At 38.5% G+C, this 19,658-nt stretch overlaps 4 protein-coding genes across 6 annotated transcripts in view; 2 read left to right on the top strand and 2 right to left on the bottom strand.

Annotated features, from left to right (window-relative positions):
* Positions 1-4,005, top strand: part of dnase1l4.1 (deoxyribonuclease 1 like 4, tandem duplicate 1) — a 5,183-nt gene extending 1,178 nt beyond the window's left edge. The window contains exons 2-10 of one of the 2 annotated variants that reach the window (XM_079807842.1): positions 281-369; positions 576-664; positions 746-832; positions 2,621-2,733; positions 3,018-3,130; positions 3,213-3,370; positions 3,443-3,539; positions 3,661-3,733; positions 3,814-4,005. In XM_079807842.1, coding sequence (XP_079663968.1) covers positions 286-369; positions 576-664; positions 746-832; positions 2,621-2,733; positions 3,018-3,130; positions 3,213-3,370; positions 3,443-3,539; positions 3,661-3,733; positions 3,814-3,818 — 819 coding nt within the window. In that variant the 5' untranslated portion in view covers positions 281-285 and the 3' untranslated portion in view covers positions 3,819-4,005. The remainder of the gene's footprint in view (positions 1-280; positions 370-575; positions 665-745; positions 833-2,620; positions 2,734-3,017; positions 3,131-3,212; positions 3,371-3,442; positions 3,540-3,660; positions 3,734-3,813) is intronic. The other variant, XM_079807843.1, reaches the window with a different exon arrangement.
* Positions 4,006-6,553: 2,548 nt separating this feature from the next.
* Positions 6,554-8,079, bottom strand: LOC307120702 (uncharacterized protein). The gene is made up of 3 exons (XM_079807840.1): positions 7,611-8,079; positions 7,187-7,230; positions 6,554-7,034 (listed from the first exon to the last, which is right to left on the bottom strand). The coding sequence occupies exons 1-3, from the start codon at positions 8,068-8,070 to the stop codon at positions 7,008-7,010; spliced, it is 531 nt and encodes a 176-aa protein (XP_079663966.1). The 5' UTR covers positions 8,071-8,079; the 3' UTR covers positions 6,554-7,007.
* A 2,556-nt stretch (positions 8,080-10,635) lies between these two features.
* Positions 10,636-11,638, bottom strand: tma7 (translation machinery associated 7 homolog). Its single transcript, XM_079807841.1, has 4 exons — positions 11,536-11,638; positions 11,164-11,219; positions 10,918-11,005; positions 10,636-10,816 (listed from the first exon to the last, which is right to left on the bottom strand). Exons 1-4 carry the CDS (start codon positions 11,549-11,551, stop codon positions 10,782-10,784), a joined length of 195 nt encoding a protein of 64 aa, XP_079663967.1. The 5' UTR covers positions 11,552-11,638; the 3' UTR covers positions 10,636-10,781.
* Positions 11,639-11,922: 284 nt separating this feature from the next.
* On the top strand, positions 11,923-19,505 carry ccdc51 (coiled-coil domain containing 51). 2 transcript variants are annotated; one of them, XM_079807837.1, is made up of 4 exons: positions 11,923-12,058; positions 13,165-13,510; positions 13,606-13,770; positions 18,512-19,505. In XM_079807837.1, exons 2-4 carry the CDS (start codon positions 13,190-13,192, stop codon positions 19,289-19,291), a joined length of 1,266 nt encoding a protein of 421 aa, XP_079663963.1. In that variant the 5' UTR covers positions 11,923-12,058; positions 13,165-13,189; the 3' UTR covers positions 19,292-19,505. The 2 variants fall into 2 exon arrangements, with proteins under 2 accessions (XP_079663963.1, XP_079663962.1); XM_079807836.1 differs by having other exon boundaries at positions 11,923-12,162.
* The last annotated feature ends 153 nt before the right edge of the window (positions 19,506-19,658 follow it).

The following is a 19,658-nucleotide window of genomic DNA, read 5'->3' as shown; positions in this document are numbered from 1 at the left end:
TTAAAGGAGATTATCTTGTCAGGGGATCTCAGACTCGTCGTAAATGGCTCCTTAAACAGGTTCTTTCACTTGACATTCGTTTAAAAAGAGATAAGTGATCGCAACGGCCTTCGAAGAGCAGAAGAAACAGGATTTCTTGACAACTGCAGGACAAAAGATCACTCATTTTGTATTCATGAGCATTGGTTTCTTAGAAAGCGCCATTATAAATATCATTGACTGGCTTGTCCGCTAACATTGCACATCTCTAATTTGGTTTCCTTCATTTCGTGTTTGACAGGCATCATGAAGGTCGCTTCTTTCAACGTCCAGAGATTTGGGAAATCAAAACTGTCTGATCCGGCCGTGCTGAAAACCCTGATCAAGGCAGTGTGATTTTCAGTATCATTCATTTGACACAATGTGAATGTATATTTTGTTTAAACGATGGTTTAGTTTTAGTTAACGATAATGTCCCTTATCAAGCCCGTCCACACCTATTGAAAGTCCAGAGTCTATAACATGTTATTTAATTTAATGTCTGATAATCCTTCAAGGGAGGAGCGAGTATGAAATAACGGCTTGTATTTTTTTAGATAGTCTCACGCTATGACATCATCGTCATTCTAGAGGTGGTGGATTCTAGCGGAGATGCCATGGATAATTTTCTCAAAGAGCTGAATAAGTGAGTCAAACAGGTGTGTTTTCAGGAAAAAAACCCCACATTATTGCATGAGAGTAACCATGACTGACCACTCTTCAACAGGTCCAACAAGACACATAATTACACCATGGAGCTCAGCACACGCCTGGGAAGAGGAAATTACAAAGAACAGTTCATGTTCCTGTACAGGTAACAGCGTCATTTTGAAGTTACAATAGTGGTACGCCTTGTTATTTTTTGTACGCAGATGAAAATGCAGCAATAGGGATCGTTCTATATAGATTCCCTTTAGGTTGTCACAAAAAAAAAACCTTCCTGCAATGTTTTTGGTTACAACTTCTCTAAAAGGGGAACGGTATGCGTTTCTTAAAGGGATAGTTCACCCAAAAACTTGCACCGCTGACCGCCGGAAGTTAGTTATTTTAGTATATAAAGCTTTAAATGTGGATATTTTCTTACACAAATGCACCACTTTGCTTCAGAAGGCTTTTATTAACCCCCGGAGCCGTGTGGAGCAGTTTTATGATGGATAGATGCACTTTTATGGACTTCAAAAATGAAAGAAGAATGTCATACACACCTAGGATGACTTGTGACCTTTAGACCTAGGATGTAAATCATGAGCTAATTTTCATTTTTGGGTGAACTATTCCATTAAGAAATGCATACCATTCCCCTAAAGTTTCCATCTGGTTCTAGTTTCTTGGAAGCTTCTTTTAGAGAAGTTGTAACCAAGTAATTGCAGGAAGTTTTTTTTTGTGACAACCTATAAAGGGAATCTATATAGAACAATATCTATTGGTTATTTGGAGGTTTTATTTTTATAACCAGATACGAACATTTCCATAACGTTCTTTGAAACAAAAATTGTTAGCCGTCTGTGAGATACTGTATAAAGGTCCTAGATCACATTATTTTTTTTTCACCACTCAAAACTGTTCCATTTAATTTATGTCTACTGGAAGTTTTGGAAAGGTGTTTCGTCAGCTGAACAATCGGCATGCTGTTAAACAACAGTACAATCCATCAACACAGTGTAATTATATCCCTCACAGCCTCATTTTCATTCCTGTTAAAAATGTAATATGGCGGAATGGCGCTACCTTGTCTGCAACTTTCTGATGTCCGATAGATAGACATTTGGACATTTGAACACATTTACGTAGCTATTTTTCTGTCAGTAACGCTTGTTTTAAATTAAAAAACATGGCCCCGCCCACTCACTCAAAATGAACGTAGTGTCTGTGACATCACCCATAGGATTATGAAGAGCAGTTTTGAAGCGTAAAGAAGGGTCAAGCTGGCCGTTGCCATCTTGGCAGCGCCTCACTCTCGGATAACAGAAAATGGGCAAAGAGGCGGGACGTGGGCGGAGCTGAGGTGACGTGATGACTAACAGACAGCAGACAAACGGCAATCCACCTGTCACTCAAAGTGGCCACGCCCTTAATCATGCAGAACTTTAAGTCCCAGACTGTAAACATGTGTTCTTCTGCTGTAAAGTTGGGCATTTTAACATGAGCTCAATGAGATTCTGCTTCCTTCTGGAGTCTGTCTCTAGTGGCCAGTCCATGAATTGCAGTTTAAGTCACTTCCGTATTGGCTTCAAGAGAAACTGGGGGAGGAGCCGCTTGGAGGTGGCACGCGTTTACAAAAAAAACCCCCAAAAACAGGCAGTTTAATTCTAAAGATCAGACAGCGGGTGATAAAAATGACAGAGAGAATGTATTACTGTAAGAACTATAATGAGCGAACATAAGTGGACCTCAGAAATAAAAATGAAGATTTAAATATTTAAAGGTGCTGGTTTTTCGCTTTACTAAAGCCGTGTACACACTGTGCAATTTTGCCCACGATTTGGCCGTCTGAGCAATATCATTACAATCACTTTCAGAACGAAAGTGCTTTTCAGAACTTATCTAGGTGTGAACTCCCTTTTTTTTTTACTGAACTACATGGTTTGTATTAAATATAAAGGGACAACCTGGTGGATTTGGTTGGGTCTTACCAATACAAAGATGACCAGCCTGGAGATAAAGATGCTTTCGCCAGAGAACCATACGTCCTGCGATTCAAATGTCATAACACAGGTAAAGTACAAGATCCACAATCTCATGCTTTTGGCTCAATAGAGCACAACCAGCATATTTTCACTAGCCCTTGCCCCGACTACAAATTCAGGCTAAGAAATCAATTTTTCCTAATCCTTGGATTGTGTAATCACTTAATTCCCAAACTTATGCGGTTGACAAAAGAAACTGAACTGTCACTGGCTGTGTGTGTTGCATTAATCTCTGGGTTGGGCTTTGACAGAGGGTGTGTATGCGGATACAAATGATTGTAATTATTATTAATTGTGCTCGTGTCTCGGCAGAATTGGAAGATTTGGTGCTGATGCCCGTCCACACAAAGCCTGAGGATTCAGCGAAGGAAATTGATGAACTGTACGACGTGTTTCAGGATGTCAAGAAGAAATGGAAGACTGATGTAAAACATACACATTAGACTCAATATAATGTATTTTAAGCAATGAAGCATAATATAAAGTTTGTAATCCTCATCCATACAGAACATCATGATTTTGGGGGACTTTAACGCAGATGGTAGTTATGTGTCTGGTAAAGACATGAAAAAAATCCGCCTCCGCACTGACAAAGACTTCCATTGGCTGATCAAGGATGACGAGGACACCACGGCCAGCACACGCAACGACAACACTTACGACCGGTAAATGATTACACTGTACAAAAGACATAAATTATGATCTCATTGTTATTAATAGAACATGTTCATGCACAGGATTGTGGTATATGGAGACGATATGGTGGACGCCGTTGTTCCAGATTCAGCCAAACCATTCAACTTCCAGAAGGCCTTCAAACTGAAAGAGGAGGATGTAAACAACTTACACCACAGCTTATTTAATCACACTTACCATAAAGACATGAGTTATTACTGTACATTTATTAAGAAGGACTGGTTTAGTATGTTACTAAAGCAGATTAATGTCTTCACAGGCACTGAAAGTGAGCGACCACTATCCAGTAGAGGTGGAACTGAAGAGTAAACGTAAGCAGCTTAAGCGTAAATGTAAGACACACGAACAGCAGCAAAATAACCACAAGTACATTATGAAATGAAACCATAACACAAGGCATGTGTTTGTTTAGGTTAAACAAAGAGATGGAACATTTGGAGACATGAGAAGTGAGGTGGATCGGCTTCCGCGATCGAGTTGTTTACATGAGCATTTAAACTTGAAATGTTTGGATATTGTACAATTTTTTTTTCATGAGCTTTGAATGTCATATGAATATGTTTCACAATCAAAGACAATAAACATATGAAATTGAAATTAATTTATACAAACTTTATTCCTTTATTTACAAGAGAAATATAAAGTGACTTAAAAAAAAATCATTTGATGTTGCCATTTTGGACCCAGGCATAGACTGTAAAGTTGGACGACGCCCTTTCACCATCTTCCATTGTAGAAAAATGAAGCCGCCAATCAAACCGTCTCCATTGACTTTGTATTGCGTGAGGCGCCTCCTTGTCATTTTTGTCTTATAACAAAAAACAGAACAATGTCTAAAAGCTGCTATGTGACAAGGTGTACAGCAAACAAGCTAAAAAACAAACACTGTAAAAAAATATAGGATCAATAAGTTATGACAACATATGTTTTTAAGTTAATTTAACTCAAAATCAAAATAAGTTAAGCAATTTCAACTTTTTAATTTAAGTTACACACGATTCAACTCAAAATCAGTCCTTCCAGAAAAATGCGGCTTTTTTTGTGATTGTTGCGGGCAAAAATCCTTGATTATGTGGCATGTTTTCTTAAAAAATGCGATGGAAAATGCGGGATATTTACGCAGTTTTATGCGATAAAATTGCGGGAACTTGCAAAAACTGCGGTTTGATGAAAAAGAGAAAAGCACTACATCACAGAAAGTGCTGGGAATATTTAAGTTCTCATCTTGTTTTATTGAAGACCATAATGAACACATGGCTCAAATTTACAAAACATTGAGTCAAACAAGTTCTGTAGCTTTACAAAAGGAATATGCTACAACTTATAATGAATAACTTCCTGTTTCACAGAGGTAGCTATACAAAACAGACATGAGTGCTTCCAATGCACAAAGTGCAATCTCTTAAAGGGTTAGTTCACCCAAAAATGTACATTCTGTCATTAATGACTGACCCTCATGTCGTTGGACACCCGTCAGACCTCCGTTCATCTTCAGACACAAATGAAGATATTTTAGTTGAAATCTGATGGCTCTGAAAGGCCTCCATTGGCACAATTTACACTCTCAAGACCCATAAAAGGCACTAAAGACGTCGTTACAAAGTCCTTCTCACTACAGTGGTTCTACAATAACTTTATGAAGCGATGAGAATAGTTTCTGTGCGCAAAAAAACCCTAAATAACGACTTATATAGTGATGACCGATTTCAAAACACCGCATCATGAAGCTTCGAAGCGTTATGAATCAGCGAGTCGATTCATGATTCGGATCGCGTGTCAAACTGCTGAAATACGTGACTTTGGCGATTCACACCCGCTGAATCGACTCACTGATTCATAGCGCTTCAAACCACTGAATCGACTCACTGATTCATAACGCTTCAAACCACTGAATCGACTCACTGATTCATAACGCTTCGAAGCTTCATGATGCTGTGTTTTGAAATCGGTCAACACACCGGGAAACTGCTTTGCGCTGTTATTTTTGTTGGCAAATGGGAATTTGTGTGCTTCATCATGGTTTCAGCGATATCTGGTTTCTCCACAGGGTTTGCAGCTTTTCGATGACGTTCGCATCGGGTAATTACGTCACTTCAAAACGTTCCCATGGCAATAGGGGAAAATGGCGGCTCTTGTGTGAAGTAAACGAACATTTTTCAACTTTCTGCAAATATGTATGACTTTTTTGCAACGAAAACGCTGGGATTATGAAATCATGCTAGCCCCACATATTTTGCACGCGGAAATAGGCAATTTATGCGGCGAAAGTGCGGCGTATTTGAAAAAATGCGGCCCCTGCATAAATATGCGAACTTTGGCTGATTATGCATTAAATCATGCAATCGCATAATCGCGTTTTTCTGGAGGGACTGCAAAATTGTAAGTCAGTTGAATGTAAATTGTAATATAGAGAGTTGAAATGAACTTGTACACTGTAAAAAATATTGTTGGTTTAACTTTAAAAAAATAAGTAACCTGGTTGCCTTAAAATCTTTAGTTCATTGAAATTAAAAATGTGAGTTTATACAATGAAGGAAATTGGTTTAATAAATAGAAACTCAAAATATTATTGTATCTGAACCACATAAATCAATAAAAAATGTTGTGATAAATCATAAAAATAGCACAATTTGGCATGTTTACGCAATATGCTTACAAAATATTTGAATAATATTTGAATAAAGGGTGATGTCGATTATAAAATGTTCATTGTATTAACTCAAATTTTTTATTTCAATTAACTCAAAATTTTAAGGCAACCAGGTAACTTACTTTTTAAATATAAATATAAATATATATATATATTTTACAGTGCAGAACCAAAAACCCAGAAGTTTTTATAAGCTGTTGACCCAAAAAAACGAGCGTTTAACACAGAAGTGGATACAGGCAATTGAGATATGATATATAAAACTGACATTTGACTTAACAGTGACTAAATGTTTACTGCACACACAGACATATTGAGGCATACTCAGTGTCAGGATCCCAAAATGTACCCATTCTTCCTGCTGAAGCTTCACGACTTATTGCCTGTATCCACTTTTGTCTCCTTAAACGCTCGTTTTTTGGGGTCGACAGCTTATAAAAACTTATTTCTGTGTTTTTTTAGCTTGTTTGCTGTACACCTTGTCACATATCAGCTTTTAGACATTGTTCTGTTTTTTTTTGTTTTAAGTCAGAAATGACAAGGAGGCGCTTCAGGCAACACAAAGTCAATGGAGAGCGTTGGGTTGCCCCCCCCCCCCTGTGTGGGCGTGGCCTAAATACGCTCTGTCTCTATCTGTTAGTACAGTTTACTGCAGAACAACTCATGTCAGTGCGAAATAAACAGTTATGGAAATGTAGAAAATAAAGCTAAAGCTCCAATCTCCTCCCAAAATATTTGCTCAGAGAAGCTGTCAATCATGACCACTAAAAGCAAACATCAGCGTGATAAGCACTACCTAAAAGTGTAATTTTATTGTTTTGCTTGTCTGTCCCATTGGAATACGCAGAGGGGGCGGGGTTTATGAGCTGTACTGGGATCAACCACCTGGGGGCGATAGAGACACTTTGGCTGGGCTGGTGGTTTGAACAACATTACACGAGAACGCATTCATCTCTTCACGGACTTCTTGATTTCACCTCAAGCTATGGAAAGAAAACAGAGGAGAAATGTTGGTTGAACAAAAGGAACCACTTAAAAGCTTTATAGAAAGATTTTCACATTGCATTAATAAACTCATTTGGCGACATATTCTCTTTTAAAGAATGACAGGTGGCTTTATGTGTCTCTTACTTACATTTGTTCCACTGCTTTCAGTTTCTGTTTGCAAGATATGTCCTTCTGTAGTTTGTAAATAAAACAAGGAATGGATGTGGGCGATTCAACAAGTCATTATAATGTACAAACCATTTGAACAATCAGACTTTGACTCATTCTGTAGCCATCCCACACGACAAAATAATATAGTATATTATAGTAAAATTACTCTAGTAAATACTATAGTGTTTTTGAACCATACTATAGTAAAGATACAACAGTATATATTATAGTATTTACTACACTTTGTTAATTTACTGTAGTACTATAGTACGGTTCAAAAACACTATAGTATTTACTAGAGTAATTTTACTATAGTATTTTTTTCATGTGGGATTATTTGACGCAGCTTATCTGCAACATGTTTAATAGATAAATGTAGAATTGGTTAATTCTGGCCCTACCATCTGAATATTGCTGCAGAAACTGAGACTCCTCAGACAAGGTTTTCCCCTGCTCAGAGTCACCGTTTTCCCCATCTTTTATTGCACTATTTCGCTGAGCCCGTGCGAACTGTTTCCTGTAGCCCATCTGCTTCAGGGCTCGCCGTGTCGTCCGTTCAGAGATGCTCTTATGAACACCTCGGTTGTAACGGGAGGTTATTTGCGTGACTGTTGCGTTTCTGTCAGATTGAACCAGTCTGGCCATTCTCCTCTGACCTCTGGAGTCCACAAGACATTTTCTCCCGCAGAACTGCCGCTCACTGGATATTTTCTCTTTCTCGGACCATTCTCTGTAAACCCTCGAGATGGTTGTGCGTGAAAATCCCAGTAGATGGCCAGTTTCTGAAACAGTCTGACCAGCCCGTCTAGCACCAACAACCATCCCACGCTCAAAGTCACTTAAATCGCTATTCTTCCCCATTTTCTTCCGCTCTCCGTGTTTGTGCGCGCGCGGCTCCTCTATTGCGCGCACACGCTCCCAGTCCCAGGCTCTGATTCGTTTAGAGGCATCTAGGCCTACGTAACGCTCAGCTTCCATTGGTTCGTGCTTCGCCTTCACCCGAGTATCCGCGATTACGTTTTGCCGATCTTGGCCGAGTTTTGCCGATCTTGGCCGAGCGTTGCCGATCTTGTTCGCTGTGGAATTCGTGAGGCAAATTTGGATTATTTACCGAGGGAAACGCAATGGACTAATTTTTTTAAAGAAAGCATACCAAGAGGGCTACTTTAAGATGATATATCAGGTAATCGGAGCTAAAAATGCAATGTTTGTTTACAAAGATGTCCTATTTCGAGATTCACTCGGTAATCATTTTATCTTTTGTATTACCTCAACAAAATAAACTATAGCCATAATCTTGAAAATGTTTATTTTATTTTATTTTATTATAATACATGGCTTCTGCCTATCAAACATGAACGATATTGAAAATATTCATATTCAAAAGAGGGGTATCAGAGGCAGCTTTATAATACCTTATTATTAATGGCTGTATCAATGTTACCATTATTAATAATATTACTATTATTATTATCATTACTATTAATGGCTGTATCAATATTACCATTGTTATTATTATTACTACTATTATTTTAATTTTTTTGTCCTCTTCCTGATCCTTTAACCTCCCCCCTCATTCCGGATGAAATTAGTATATTTGTTCAAATGTTTATCATTACTACTACTGATAATACTATTATTACTATTTATCATTTCTTATTAATTTGATTTATCATTATTATTATTAATATTGCTATTACTTTTGCTGTTGTCACCTTCCTCATACCCCATTTTCCTTTTTTGGGGGGGGATACTATTACTATCTTCATCATTATTATTGTAATTTAAAATTAATATTTATTTATTTTTTACTCTGGTTATGTCAGTTGTACTTCCCTACATGCTCCTTTATTCAAATATTTTTCCATTCCCACACCCAGTTACACTTACAGTTACACACACACACACACATACCCAAATCGTACTGATCATAATGTATGTTTTGTTGGTCTATGTAATTTTCAACTAATTTCTCATTTGTAAATATTGTACTTGTCTGTTTGTATAATAATAAAAAAATAAAATCACATTCATACCCAGATAACAATTTGTGGTTCCCACATCCTAACGTCCAGTTGGTTAGCCAGGAAAGTTAATTTACGTTTCTTAAGCGCCAAATATGTTTTAATATATTAATTTTATTAATAGACAAATTAATAATTTTATGTAACTTTATAGGATAACATTACATTAATTTCTTCCCACTGAATCAGTGGAACGTAGGCCTACTCTCTTTTGGTCAGTAAAACAAAAACTACTCGGTTAACATCATGTTGTCTTCAATTATGTGTCTAATCTCTTTGAAATCATATATTCACACTCGAATATTTATTACTTATAACTTATTATTCAATAAAGACATAGATGAACTATTATTAGTTAGTGAGTTAAAACAAAATGACCGTTAATTTTTAAATTGCGCGCAGTAAATACATTTGCAAAAACCAGCGTATTCTTTTCACACTACTCAACTTTGGCTTAATATTTTAGCGATCTTAAAAATGTGTTTTGACTAAACAAATTACTTAAAAGCTACATTAAACCGTGTAATTCTGCAAAATATAGTTTATATTTATGAATAAACTACACATTTCAGCATTAGAATAATCGCTGTAGCCTATTGATATCATCTGCAATGTTTTAATTAGTTTACATGGTTATAAAAATACAATCTAAAAATAACCTGCAGGGAATGTTCCGTTTAGGTTATAACATAAATCCCCAAAATAACCTGCCGGTGAACGTTCTGGGAATGTTCTCTTTAGGTTACAAAATAGCGTTTTAATTTAGTTCCCCCAAAAAATAACCACATGGGAACCATATAAGTACATTTATGTTTACTGGATAGTCATCATTAATTGCCGTAACAGAAATTTAAACATTAAAATGCTGCTATATGTAAATTATATTTTTAAAGCGATGGCTTTGCGTGAAAAGTGGAGTCTAAACTTATATTTCTGCAATGTTCCATCAGGAATTTAAAATATTAAAGGACGATCATATTACATAATTCCGGACCCAGTACTGGGTCTACAAACTTAATCACACTTACCATAAAGACACGAGTTATTACTGTACATTGAACTTACAGAAAGTTTATTTTTCGAGGACTGGTTTAGGATGTTACTAAAGCAGATTAATGTCTTCACAGACACTGAAAGTGAGTGACCACTATCCAGTAGAGGTGGAACTGAAGGATGAACCTAAGCAGCTTAAACATAAACACACGCACATGAGCTAAACCACACAATGAGATAATGACACATTTGTTTTCGGAACATTTGGAGACATGAAAAGTGTGACCGGAGAGCTGAATATAAAGATGGACAAGCTTGTACATACACTTGCGAATTTAAACTTGAAATGCTCGGACATTGTACAGTTGATTTGTCGTGAACGTTGACATAAAAATCTGAAATTGAAATGTACAGTCATCACAAGCTTTATTTCCTTAACGTTTTCTTTACATGAGAAATATAAAGCAACTAAAAAAAATCATTTGACATTGCTATTGTGGACCCAAATCATAAGTAGGTGATTTGAACAGCAAGCAAATATACACTAAATCGCATTCATTTCTTCCCGGACTTCTTGATTCCACCTCCAGCTATGGAAAGAAATCAAAGGAGAAAGATTTCCTACGTTAGATTAATGAACTCGGAACAATAAAAACGCTTTTAAATGAGAATGAATGACTGTGTCTCTTACTTAAAGGCCCTTTCCCAGCAGCCTTGGCTTTCAATTGTTCCAGTGCTTTCTGTTCCTCCTTCTGTTTCTGTTTGTAAGCCGCGTCCTCCTGTAGTTTGTAAATAAAGTATGGGATGAATGAGTGCATTTCAACGGGTCGTGAAAAAATGTACAAACCATTATTTCTGTAGTGGTTACTTTACTCTAAAGGCAGCTTATCGGTCCACAAACCAGTGTTTTATGTATAAACACTTCAACTGAACTTACATCATCCACATCCTTTGACTGCTTCTTGGGAGCCTTGAGGGGTTTCTTTTTACCTCCTGCATAAGGAAAAAAATAATTTAGGTATTTGACACAATCACATTTTGACAAAAAAAGTGTACATATACATTGTAATAGGAATAAATTGTTTTTATCTAGTATAACAATAAAGGAAATTATTATTAATTAAAATGCAGTCTTAATACAGCTAAAGCAGATAGCATCGTGTATAAAAAAAAAAGATAAAAAAAAACGCGACATGTTTACAATCTGTAAAAACCTGGGACCATCGGAAAATAGCGTTTTTATTAGCTACGACGTTTTACACGATAGGAAAACGGTCATGTTTAGCGTTTTTATTCTAATTAATCTTACCTTCTCTTCCAGACATGTTGCTCAGATTATTTAGCTAATGCTTTTTTTCCGCGCTGTCAGGACCTCAGCTGTTACCCGGATGTAGTGCGCCCGTCGTGTGCCTGCAGAGAGAGGAGAATCCTCTAAAAGTATCTGATTCACTTTGGCGAATCGGTTCGCTCGGATGGTTCGTCTAACTGAACTGATTTGATTCGTTTGAGTCGCAGTGTTCCCAGAACATTCAAATGTTGCGTTGTTTACGATCCCAACATGTCAGCCTCACAGTTGTGTTCCCAAACACGAAATTCCTATTCGAATTTGTTTCAAATGATTGGTTATTGACTTACAAATGCTTTGAGAATCGGTTCAATTGGATCATCAACAAATGAATCTGTTCAAAAGTTTACCAGCGACCGCCTGAAATAAATGCGCTCATGTAGCAAGATGACATTTCAGGAAATTTGACAGATATTTTAAATACTATATCTTCTGTAAACATGAGACGATAGGAACCCGAGCAACGCGACGAAACGGAGAATCGCTGGTGCGTTTTGTTGGTTTATATCCTGAAATGAGTTCAGATAGAACTGTAAACATTATTGACCGACATTAGTCTATTCATTCATCCGCTCGATAATCAGGTTAAATGTAAGTAAATATAATATGTATGTACATATAACAGCGTCATAGCTACATTGGACATATTTTTTAATGTGTAATTAACTTTTGAATGACCAAAATAGACTTGTTGTGTTACTGACCTTAGGACTTAGAAAACAAATTTATGTAAACTATATATTTATCGTAACCTGTCTGTATTATGTATTTTGACCCCTTAACATGTTTTGTTTTATCCATTCTTGTAACAAATAAAATCCATTTTTGAGCGAGAAAACATTTTATTTTAAAGGGTTAGTTCATCCATATATGTTGGACATTTCCCATGATTTACTCACCCTCAAGTCATCCTTGGTGTGTATGACATTCTTCTTTCAGACGAACACAATCAGAGTTATATTACAAATGTCCTGGCTAATCCAAGCTTTATAATGGCAGTAAATGGCTGCCTTAAAAAAGTGTATCCATCCATTATAAAAGTAATCCATACGGCCTTCTGAGGCGAATCGATGGGTTTGTGTAAGAAAAATATCCATATTTAGCACGTTATATAGTAAGATAATCAACTTATGCAGAAAGTGTAACGCCACTCGCAGTTCAAAACGCGTCATCGTCGCGCCAGTTAAGTTTTTTTTTTTCCGTAAGTTGAATAGGAAAGTTAGATATTTTACTTTATAAAGTTTTAAATATGTATATTTTTCTAACAAAAATCCACCGCTTTGCTTCAGAATGCCTTTATTAACCCCCCACAGCCGTGTGGAGTACTTTTATAATGGATGGATGGATGCGCTTCTTTGGGCTTCAAATTTTGGGCTGCCATTATAAAGCTTTGGAAGAGCCAGAACATTTTTTAATATAACTCAGATTGTATTCGTCGTAAAGAAGAATGTCATATACACCTAGGATGACTTGAGGGTGAGTTAATCATGGGGTAATTTTCATTTTTGGGTGAACTATCCCTTTAAAGGATCACTGATTCCACCTTGTGGATCATCTCACAAAGTCAATGTGTTAATTTGACAATGCTTGCAGGTTCTATATTTGACGTGTGGCTTCAATGAGGTTCAGAGGGAAAACTGTATTTCCGAGCAGCTATGTCTCCGCATGTCTCTATCGACACCAGCTGTCTGTCCCGGTCCAGTGGAGCCTCCACAGAACTTACTGCACCCAGCAACAAAGCCCGAAAGATGAGCCGAATAAAATTACGTCCGTTAAAGAGCGCACAGCATCTGTGCTAACGTATGCCGGAGAGCTGGGGAAGCAGTGGGGCCGAAATCTGGTGAAAACCACAACAGTGACCGTCAACTACTGGTGGGAGCGCTATGAAGAGTTTGTCGGGCTTAATGAAGTCCGAGATGCTCAGTCCAACGTCACAGAGGTAATGTTTGACAAATGACCCCCCAAAAAATATGCACTTTCCACTCTTGGATTCATTCATATGTCAATATAATGTGAATTATTTATTGCTATTAGGCCGAGAAAGCCTTCATGGTCGCCAGGGGAATCGTCAAAGAAGCTCACACCAGCCTTGAGGCTCTACAAGTTCGGCTGAAGGAAGTGAGGGACCGTTTGGACCGCGTGTCACGTGAAGAGGCACATTACTTAGAGTTGGCCACACTGGAACACAAACTACTGCAGGTGAGGTAGACCTAATGTACAGTTGTGTTCAGAATTATGGGCCGCCTTGGTAAATATGAATAACGAAGCCTGTAAAAATAAATCTGCATTGTTAAAGGGTTAGTTCACCCAAAAATGAAAATTCTGTCATTAATGACTTACCCTCATGTCGTTCGACACCCGTAAGACCTCCGTTCATCTTCGGAAAACAAATGAAGATATTTTAGTAGAAATCTGATGCTCTGAAAGGCCTCCATTGGCACAATGGCACGGTTCACTCTCAAGACCCTTAAAAGGTACTAAAGACGTCGTTACAAAGTCCATCTCACTACAGTGGTTCTAAAATAACTTTATGAATCGGCGACAATAGTTTTTGTGCGAAAAAAACCCCTAAATAACGACTTATATAGTGATGACGATTTCAAAACAAGGCATCATGAAGCTTCGAAGCGTTATGAATCAGTGAGTCAAATCATGATTCGGATCGCGTGTCAAACCGCCAAACTGCTGAAATTTGGCGATTCAAACTGCTGAATCGACTCACTGATTCATAACGCTTCGAAGCTTCATGATGCCGTGTTTTGAAATCGTCAGCACTATATAAGTCGTTATTTAGGGTTTTTTTGCGCACAAAAACTATTCTCGCCGATTCATAAAGTTATTTTAGAACCACTGTAGTGAGATGGACTTTGTAACGACGTCTTTAGTACCTTTTAAGGGTCTTGAGAGAGAACCGTGCCATTGTGCCAATGGAGGCCTTTCAGAGCCATCAGATTTCAACTAAAATATCTTAATTTCTATTCTGAAGATGAACGGAGGTCTTACGGGTGTCGAACGACATGAGGGTAAGTAATTAATGACAGAATTTTCATTTTTGGGTGAACTAACCCTTTAATCCTTTTGCTCTTTTATGCCAAAAATTCACAAAAATCGAACTAAACAAATTGATAATGTGGGGAAAATCGCTTTATGAAATAAATGTTTTTCTTGGACATTATGATTGGCAACCTTTTATTCAACACTTTTTTTTAAGAATCCCTTCAGATCCTTCAGATTCCCAGATCGATGTTGGTGCTTCTTCTCTTCAGTTGACCCCACTCATTTTCTATAGGGTTCAGGTCAAGGGACTGGGACGGCCATGGCAGAAGCTTCATTTTGTGCTCAGTTGATTTTGATGTTTGGATCGTTGTCCTAATAGAAGATCCGACCACAGCCCATTATAGGATTTTTAACAGAGGCCGTCCGGTTTAGATTTTTCATCTGTTGATATCATAGACCATAAAAAAATATGGATGATGCATCTTCCACTGAAGAAAATGAAGCCACCAACGTCCGAATATGGCGCTGATATCTTGCAAAGATTTGGGACCGGAGTCTGCGCGGTAGAGAGCAGGAAGTAGAGGCGCGATTATCAAAAGCCCGCCCACAGTCTCACAGATGCAGAACAATTCATTATGTTGGTGTGAAATAAACAGTTGTGGAAATGTAGAAATTAAAGCTAAAGCTTCAATCTCCTCCCGAAAATCCATAAAAAAGTCAGTTAGTGCCTTAGTGACAACTTCCGTTTTTATAGCATCAAATAACTAAGGGCGCTTTCACACCTTGTTTGGTCCGGATTTTCTGACTTTTCAGTTTGGTCCGGATCAAAATTGCAGGTGTGAAACCTCCCCTGTACCACGGTCCGGACCAAACAGACGAAATTTGGTCCGATGAAAAGAGGTCGTCTCGGTCCGGATCAAACTGAACAAAGGTTCGGTTCGTTTCTAGTGTGTAATCATTTTCTGGATGGTTCGTACATTCAGACCATTTACAGGAAGTTCCTGTTTATTTTTAATATTATAATGTTATTTTAAAATTTAATCTAGGCTACATTGATTATGAAAAGTGAAAAGATGCGCAATCTGAAGACAGAAGGTCAGAAATGATTTTGAAAGAAATGTTGCTTAGAAAGCCTTTCTTTAATGTGAATTTGATTTTGTATAAATTGTATCTTAATTTTAATCAACGTTTAATCAGATAATTGCCTGGATTTAATAAATAAGAAGCAAATAGTCTACAGCAGACAATAATCACGGGAGCGATCACATGCTTTGCACATGAACTGGAGCGCGTCTCAAATAAACCAGGCTACTTGTCTCACAAACATGATAAATATGTGTATATAAAGCTTGAAATGTCCACTTTTAAACGTAACGAAAAGAAAATAGTCAAGCAATGCGCACAGTTCAATAGTGGGCCACTATTGAACAGTGCGCATTGCTTGACTATTTTCTTTTTCTCAATATTAGTGGCAACGATATGCGTTCATTCATTCTTGTCAAAAACGCTGACGTCAGACGCACGTCCGATTACAAACCAAGCAAAGTCCAGATGCCGCCCTCATAGATGATGGCGAGTGGACGCAAGTGTGTCATTTAAAGGTCCTGTTCTTCGTGATCCCATTTTTCAAACTTTAGTTAGTGTGTAATGTTGCTGTTAGAGCATAAATAATACCTGTAAAATTATAAAGCTCAAAGATCAATGCCAAGCGAGATATTTTATTTAACAGAAGTTCCCTTTCAAAGCCTACAGCGAACGGCCGGTTTGGACTACATCCCTGTACATCCTGCTTTAATGACGTCAGTAGAACAGTTTGTCGACTAACCTCCGCCCACAAGAATACGCGAAAAAGGGGGCGTGGTCTTGTTGCTCCCTCGTGGAGAAGAGGAAGTGTTGCGTTTGTATAGTGTGTTTGTTGCCATGTCGTCGAGACGCTGTTATTTTCATCCCGGAGTCAAATCACCTTTGTTTGGCTTTCCCAGGGACGCTGTACTTAGAGATCATTGAGCGCATGCATCTCCGTTATGGTGAGAGGCGTGACCTTTCCGGTAACGTGCGCTCTGCGTGCGCTAAGCTTCTGTCGAATCACAACACGGGAACCGCTGGCACAATCAGAACTCGTTACGTGTTTCTGAAGGAGGGACTTCATAGAACGAGGAAATCATCAGCCGTTTTTAGGACAATGAAAACAGCGGTATACAGATAAGTACATTGTGTGAAAAATACTGTTTTTTTTACACGCGAAACATGAACACATGTTATATTGCACACTGTAAACACAATCAAAGCTTAAAAAACACAGGAAAAACGGGACCTTTAAAGTTCTTTAGTGCGCTTGCATAATCGCAATGTGAAACCAAACCAAAACTAACCGAATGTATAAAATGTATCAAAACTTTGATGAAAACCTTGATGCAGACTTTCAGGTGTGAAAACGCCCTAAAACTAAACTTGTTTAAAGAACGAACACTTGAAAGGAAATCATCGTGAAAAAAAAATGCCTAAAATGACAGAAACCAACTTTGGGAAAAAATGATATGATATGTAATTTCATTAACAGTAACAATTTCGTTGACGAATAATTTTCGTCATAATTTTGTCCGTCAACGACCTTTTTTCACTGACGAAAACGAGACGATAACTAAATAAAAACTAGTGTTGGATGACAAAAACTATGACCAAAATCAACTGTCATTTTTGTCAACAAATAAAAATGAGACGTAAATGTTAGGGAAGGTCGATTAGGGAAGAGATCCAGTCAGAACTGATGTCTTGTAGTGCTGAACGATATAACGTTATCGTATCTATATCTAGATATGAACTTTCAAGATATTACTATCAAAAAAAGCAACGATATAGACGATATAGATTTCCCCTCTCTGCGCTCGCCCTGCATACAACTCTGGCAGTCACAACAAACATCAGTTTTACGAGTGCCCTTGAATGCACCGCACCAGCGCGCACACACTACCAGGGACGTGGGAACTATATTGTGAGAGGGGGGGCGGCGTTTCCATGGTGACGCGTCATTGCTTGTCACGTGACACACCGCAGCAGCAACTGAGCCGCTTTGGCTTCAGTTTTCAATATGAGTGCGGCACACTTGGTTGGCATTTGCTAGAATCCACAAAACCATGTATCTGAACAAGATATCCAGGACCTCCAGCAAACAAATAGGCCCACAACATTAAAGATCCAGCTATATTTTTAACCGTGGGCATGGTATTCTTTTTATCCCTGTTTGCACCAAATACATCTGCGGCAAAAAAAAAATGTTTTTCTAGTTTCATCTGACCTCAGAATCCGGTCCCTTTTAAAGTTCAGTCTGAACTGAATATGCTGGGGTTTGTTTCTGTATGAGCGAGGAGGATTTTTCTTGAAACCCTCCCAAACAACATGTGGTGATGTAGGTGCTGTTAGATCATTTTTGTAGGCTTTCTGACCCCAAGACTCAACTAACCTCTGCGATTCTCCATCCGTGATGCTTGGAGAGTCCACTCAAACTCTCCTCCTCGCCGTGCATTAGGACGATATACACACACGTCCTCTTCCAGGCAGATTCGTAACATCGATAGTTGATTGGAAATTCTTAATTATTGCCCTGATGGTAGAAATGGGGATTTTCAACAATCTTTGGCTGCACATCAGAACTATATTCTTTGGTTTTACTCATTGTGATGAATGATTTAGGGAATTTGGCCTTTGTGTTTCCTCATATTCATACTCATGTGGAACAGGAAGTCATGGCTGGACAATTTCATGTTCCTAGTCAACGAAAGGTTAGATTTTTGCACTTTTTTGGAATGAAAGGATTAACAATGCAGATTTATTTTTACAGCCATCTTTGATCATATTTACCAAGGGGGCCAATAATTCTGCCCAGAACTGTACGTAGATAGATTGCACCATCGAACCGTCCCTTTAACGTTTTTATGATTTACAGGAAGAGCGGCGCTTGAGAACGGCCCATGAGAACGCAGAAGAAGGTGAGCGAGAGAAGTTTGCGCTCTTCTCGGCTGCAGTGCGAGCAAGCCACGAGAAAGAAAGGACCAGGGCCGAACGTACCAAAAACTGGTCCATCATTGGTTCAGTGTTGGGCACTGTCATTGGGGTGATGGGCTCCACTTACATAAACCGGGTACGTTTGCAGGAACTGAAGAGCTTGTTGCTGGAGGCCCAGAAGGGACCGGTGAGTCTTCAGGAAGCCATTAAGGTCCAGGCCAGCATGCACAAGATGCAACAAGATGAACTCAGCAACCTCATCAACTCACTCAGGGGGAATGTGAAAGGCGGCATAGCAGATGCGAAAACAGCCAAGCTAGCGCTCCTCCCGCCAGCGGCTGCCGTTGTCCCAACTTCCGCATCCAGTGCCTCAGACGAAGCCATTCGAGAGATCCTCCAACACAGCCAAAGAGCCCAAGGGCTCATTGAAAGCCTCAAACCACAGCTGGAGCAGCTGGAGGAGAACGTCGGGAAGGTCGGGGCGGAGCTGCAATCTGTGAAGACAACCCTACAGTCTCGTCCCTCGGCGAAGCCAGTCATTCAAACCCGAGACACTCAGCTCTTTGTTTGTGATACAGAGATAGTCGTTCAAGGCCTCGGTCAGACAGAGAAAAGACTGGAGGCGCACATCAACAAAACCAGTTTATACAATACAGTCCTGACCTGTGCCGCGTTTGCTGTGACCGTGCCAGTTCTGTACATAATGTTGAGCGGTTCTTGAAAAGTATGCAGGCAATGTGCACTTTAGGGGCCAATTGAATACACTAGTGAATAATGTAACTAATTATTGTCCAAGGTTGTGAAAAGATTAAATATTGTCAATACTAAGAATCAGTGTTTTATGTCCATTCTTTGATTCTTCATGCTAGAATATACTTAAAGGATTAGTTCACTTTTAAATAAACTTTTGCTGATATTTTACTCACCCCCATGTCATCCAAGATGTCCATGTCTTTCTTTCTGCCGTCGAAAAGAAATTAAGGTTTTGGATGAAAACATTCCAGGAGTTTCCTCCATATAATGGACTTCAATGGGCTCCAAACGGTTCAAGGTCCAAATGACAGTTTCAGTGCAGCTTCAAAGGGCTT

This window comes from Gobio gobio (genome assembly GCF_949357685.1).
Source record: "Gobio gobio genome assembly, chromosome: 24".
Classification (NCBI taxonomy): domain Eukaryota; kingdom Metazoa; phylum Chordata; class Actinopteri; order Cypriniformes; family Gobionidae; genus Gobio; species Gobio gobio.
The sequence above is the reverse complement of the archived record's forward strand: the minus strand, read 5'-3'. Positions and strand labels throughout refer to the sequence as shown.

Bases quoted from the DNA above. Each gene is read 5' to 3' on its own strand.
- LOC307120702 (XM_079807840.1), bottom strand. From the start codon at position 8,070: ATGGGGAAGAATAGCGATTTAAGTGACTTTGAGCGTGGGATGGTTGTT. The intron at 7,231-7,610 runs GTAGGGCCAGAA...TACAAACTACAG, and splicing joins TCTGCAGCAATATTCAGATG to AAGGACATATCTTGCAAACA. The intron at 7,035-7,186 runs GTAAGTAAGAGA...TTCTTTCCATAG, and splicing joins CTGAAAGCAGTGGAACAAAT to CTTGAGGTGAAATCAAGAAG.
- tma7 (XM_079807841.1), bottom strand. The intron at 11,006-11,163 runs GTAAGTTCAGTT...TACAAACTACAG, and splicing joins AGTCAAAGGATGTGGATGAT to GAGGACGCGGCTTACAAACA. The intron at 10,817-10,917 runs GTAAGAGACACA...TTCTTTCCATAG, and splicing joins TGCTGGGAAAGGGCCTTTAA to CTGGAGGTGGAATCAAGAAG.
- ccdc51 (XM_079807837.1), top strand. From the start codon at position 13,190: ATGAGGTTCAGAGGGAAAACTGTATTTCCGAGCAGCTATGTCTCCGCA. The intron at 13,511-13,605 runs GTAATGTTTGAC...TATTGCTATTAG, and splicing joins CTCAGTCCAACGTCACAGAG to GCCGAGAAAGCCTTCATGGT. The intron at 13,771-18,511 runs GTGAGGTAGACC...TATGATTTACAG, and splicing joins TGGAACACAAACTACTGCAG to GAAGAGCGGCGCTTGAGAAC.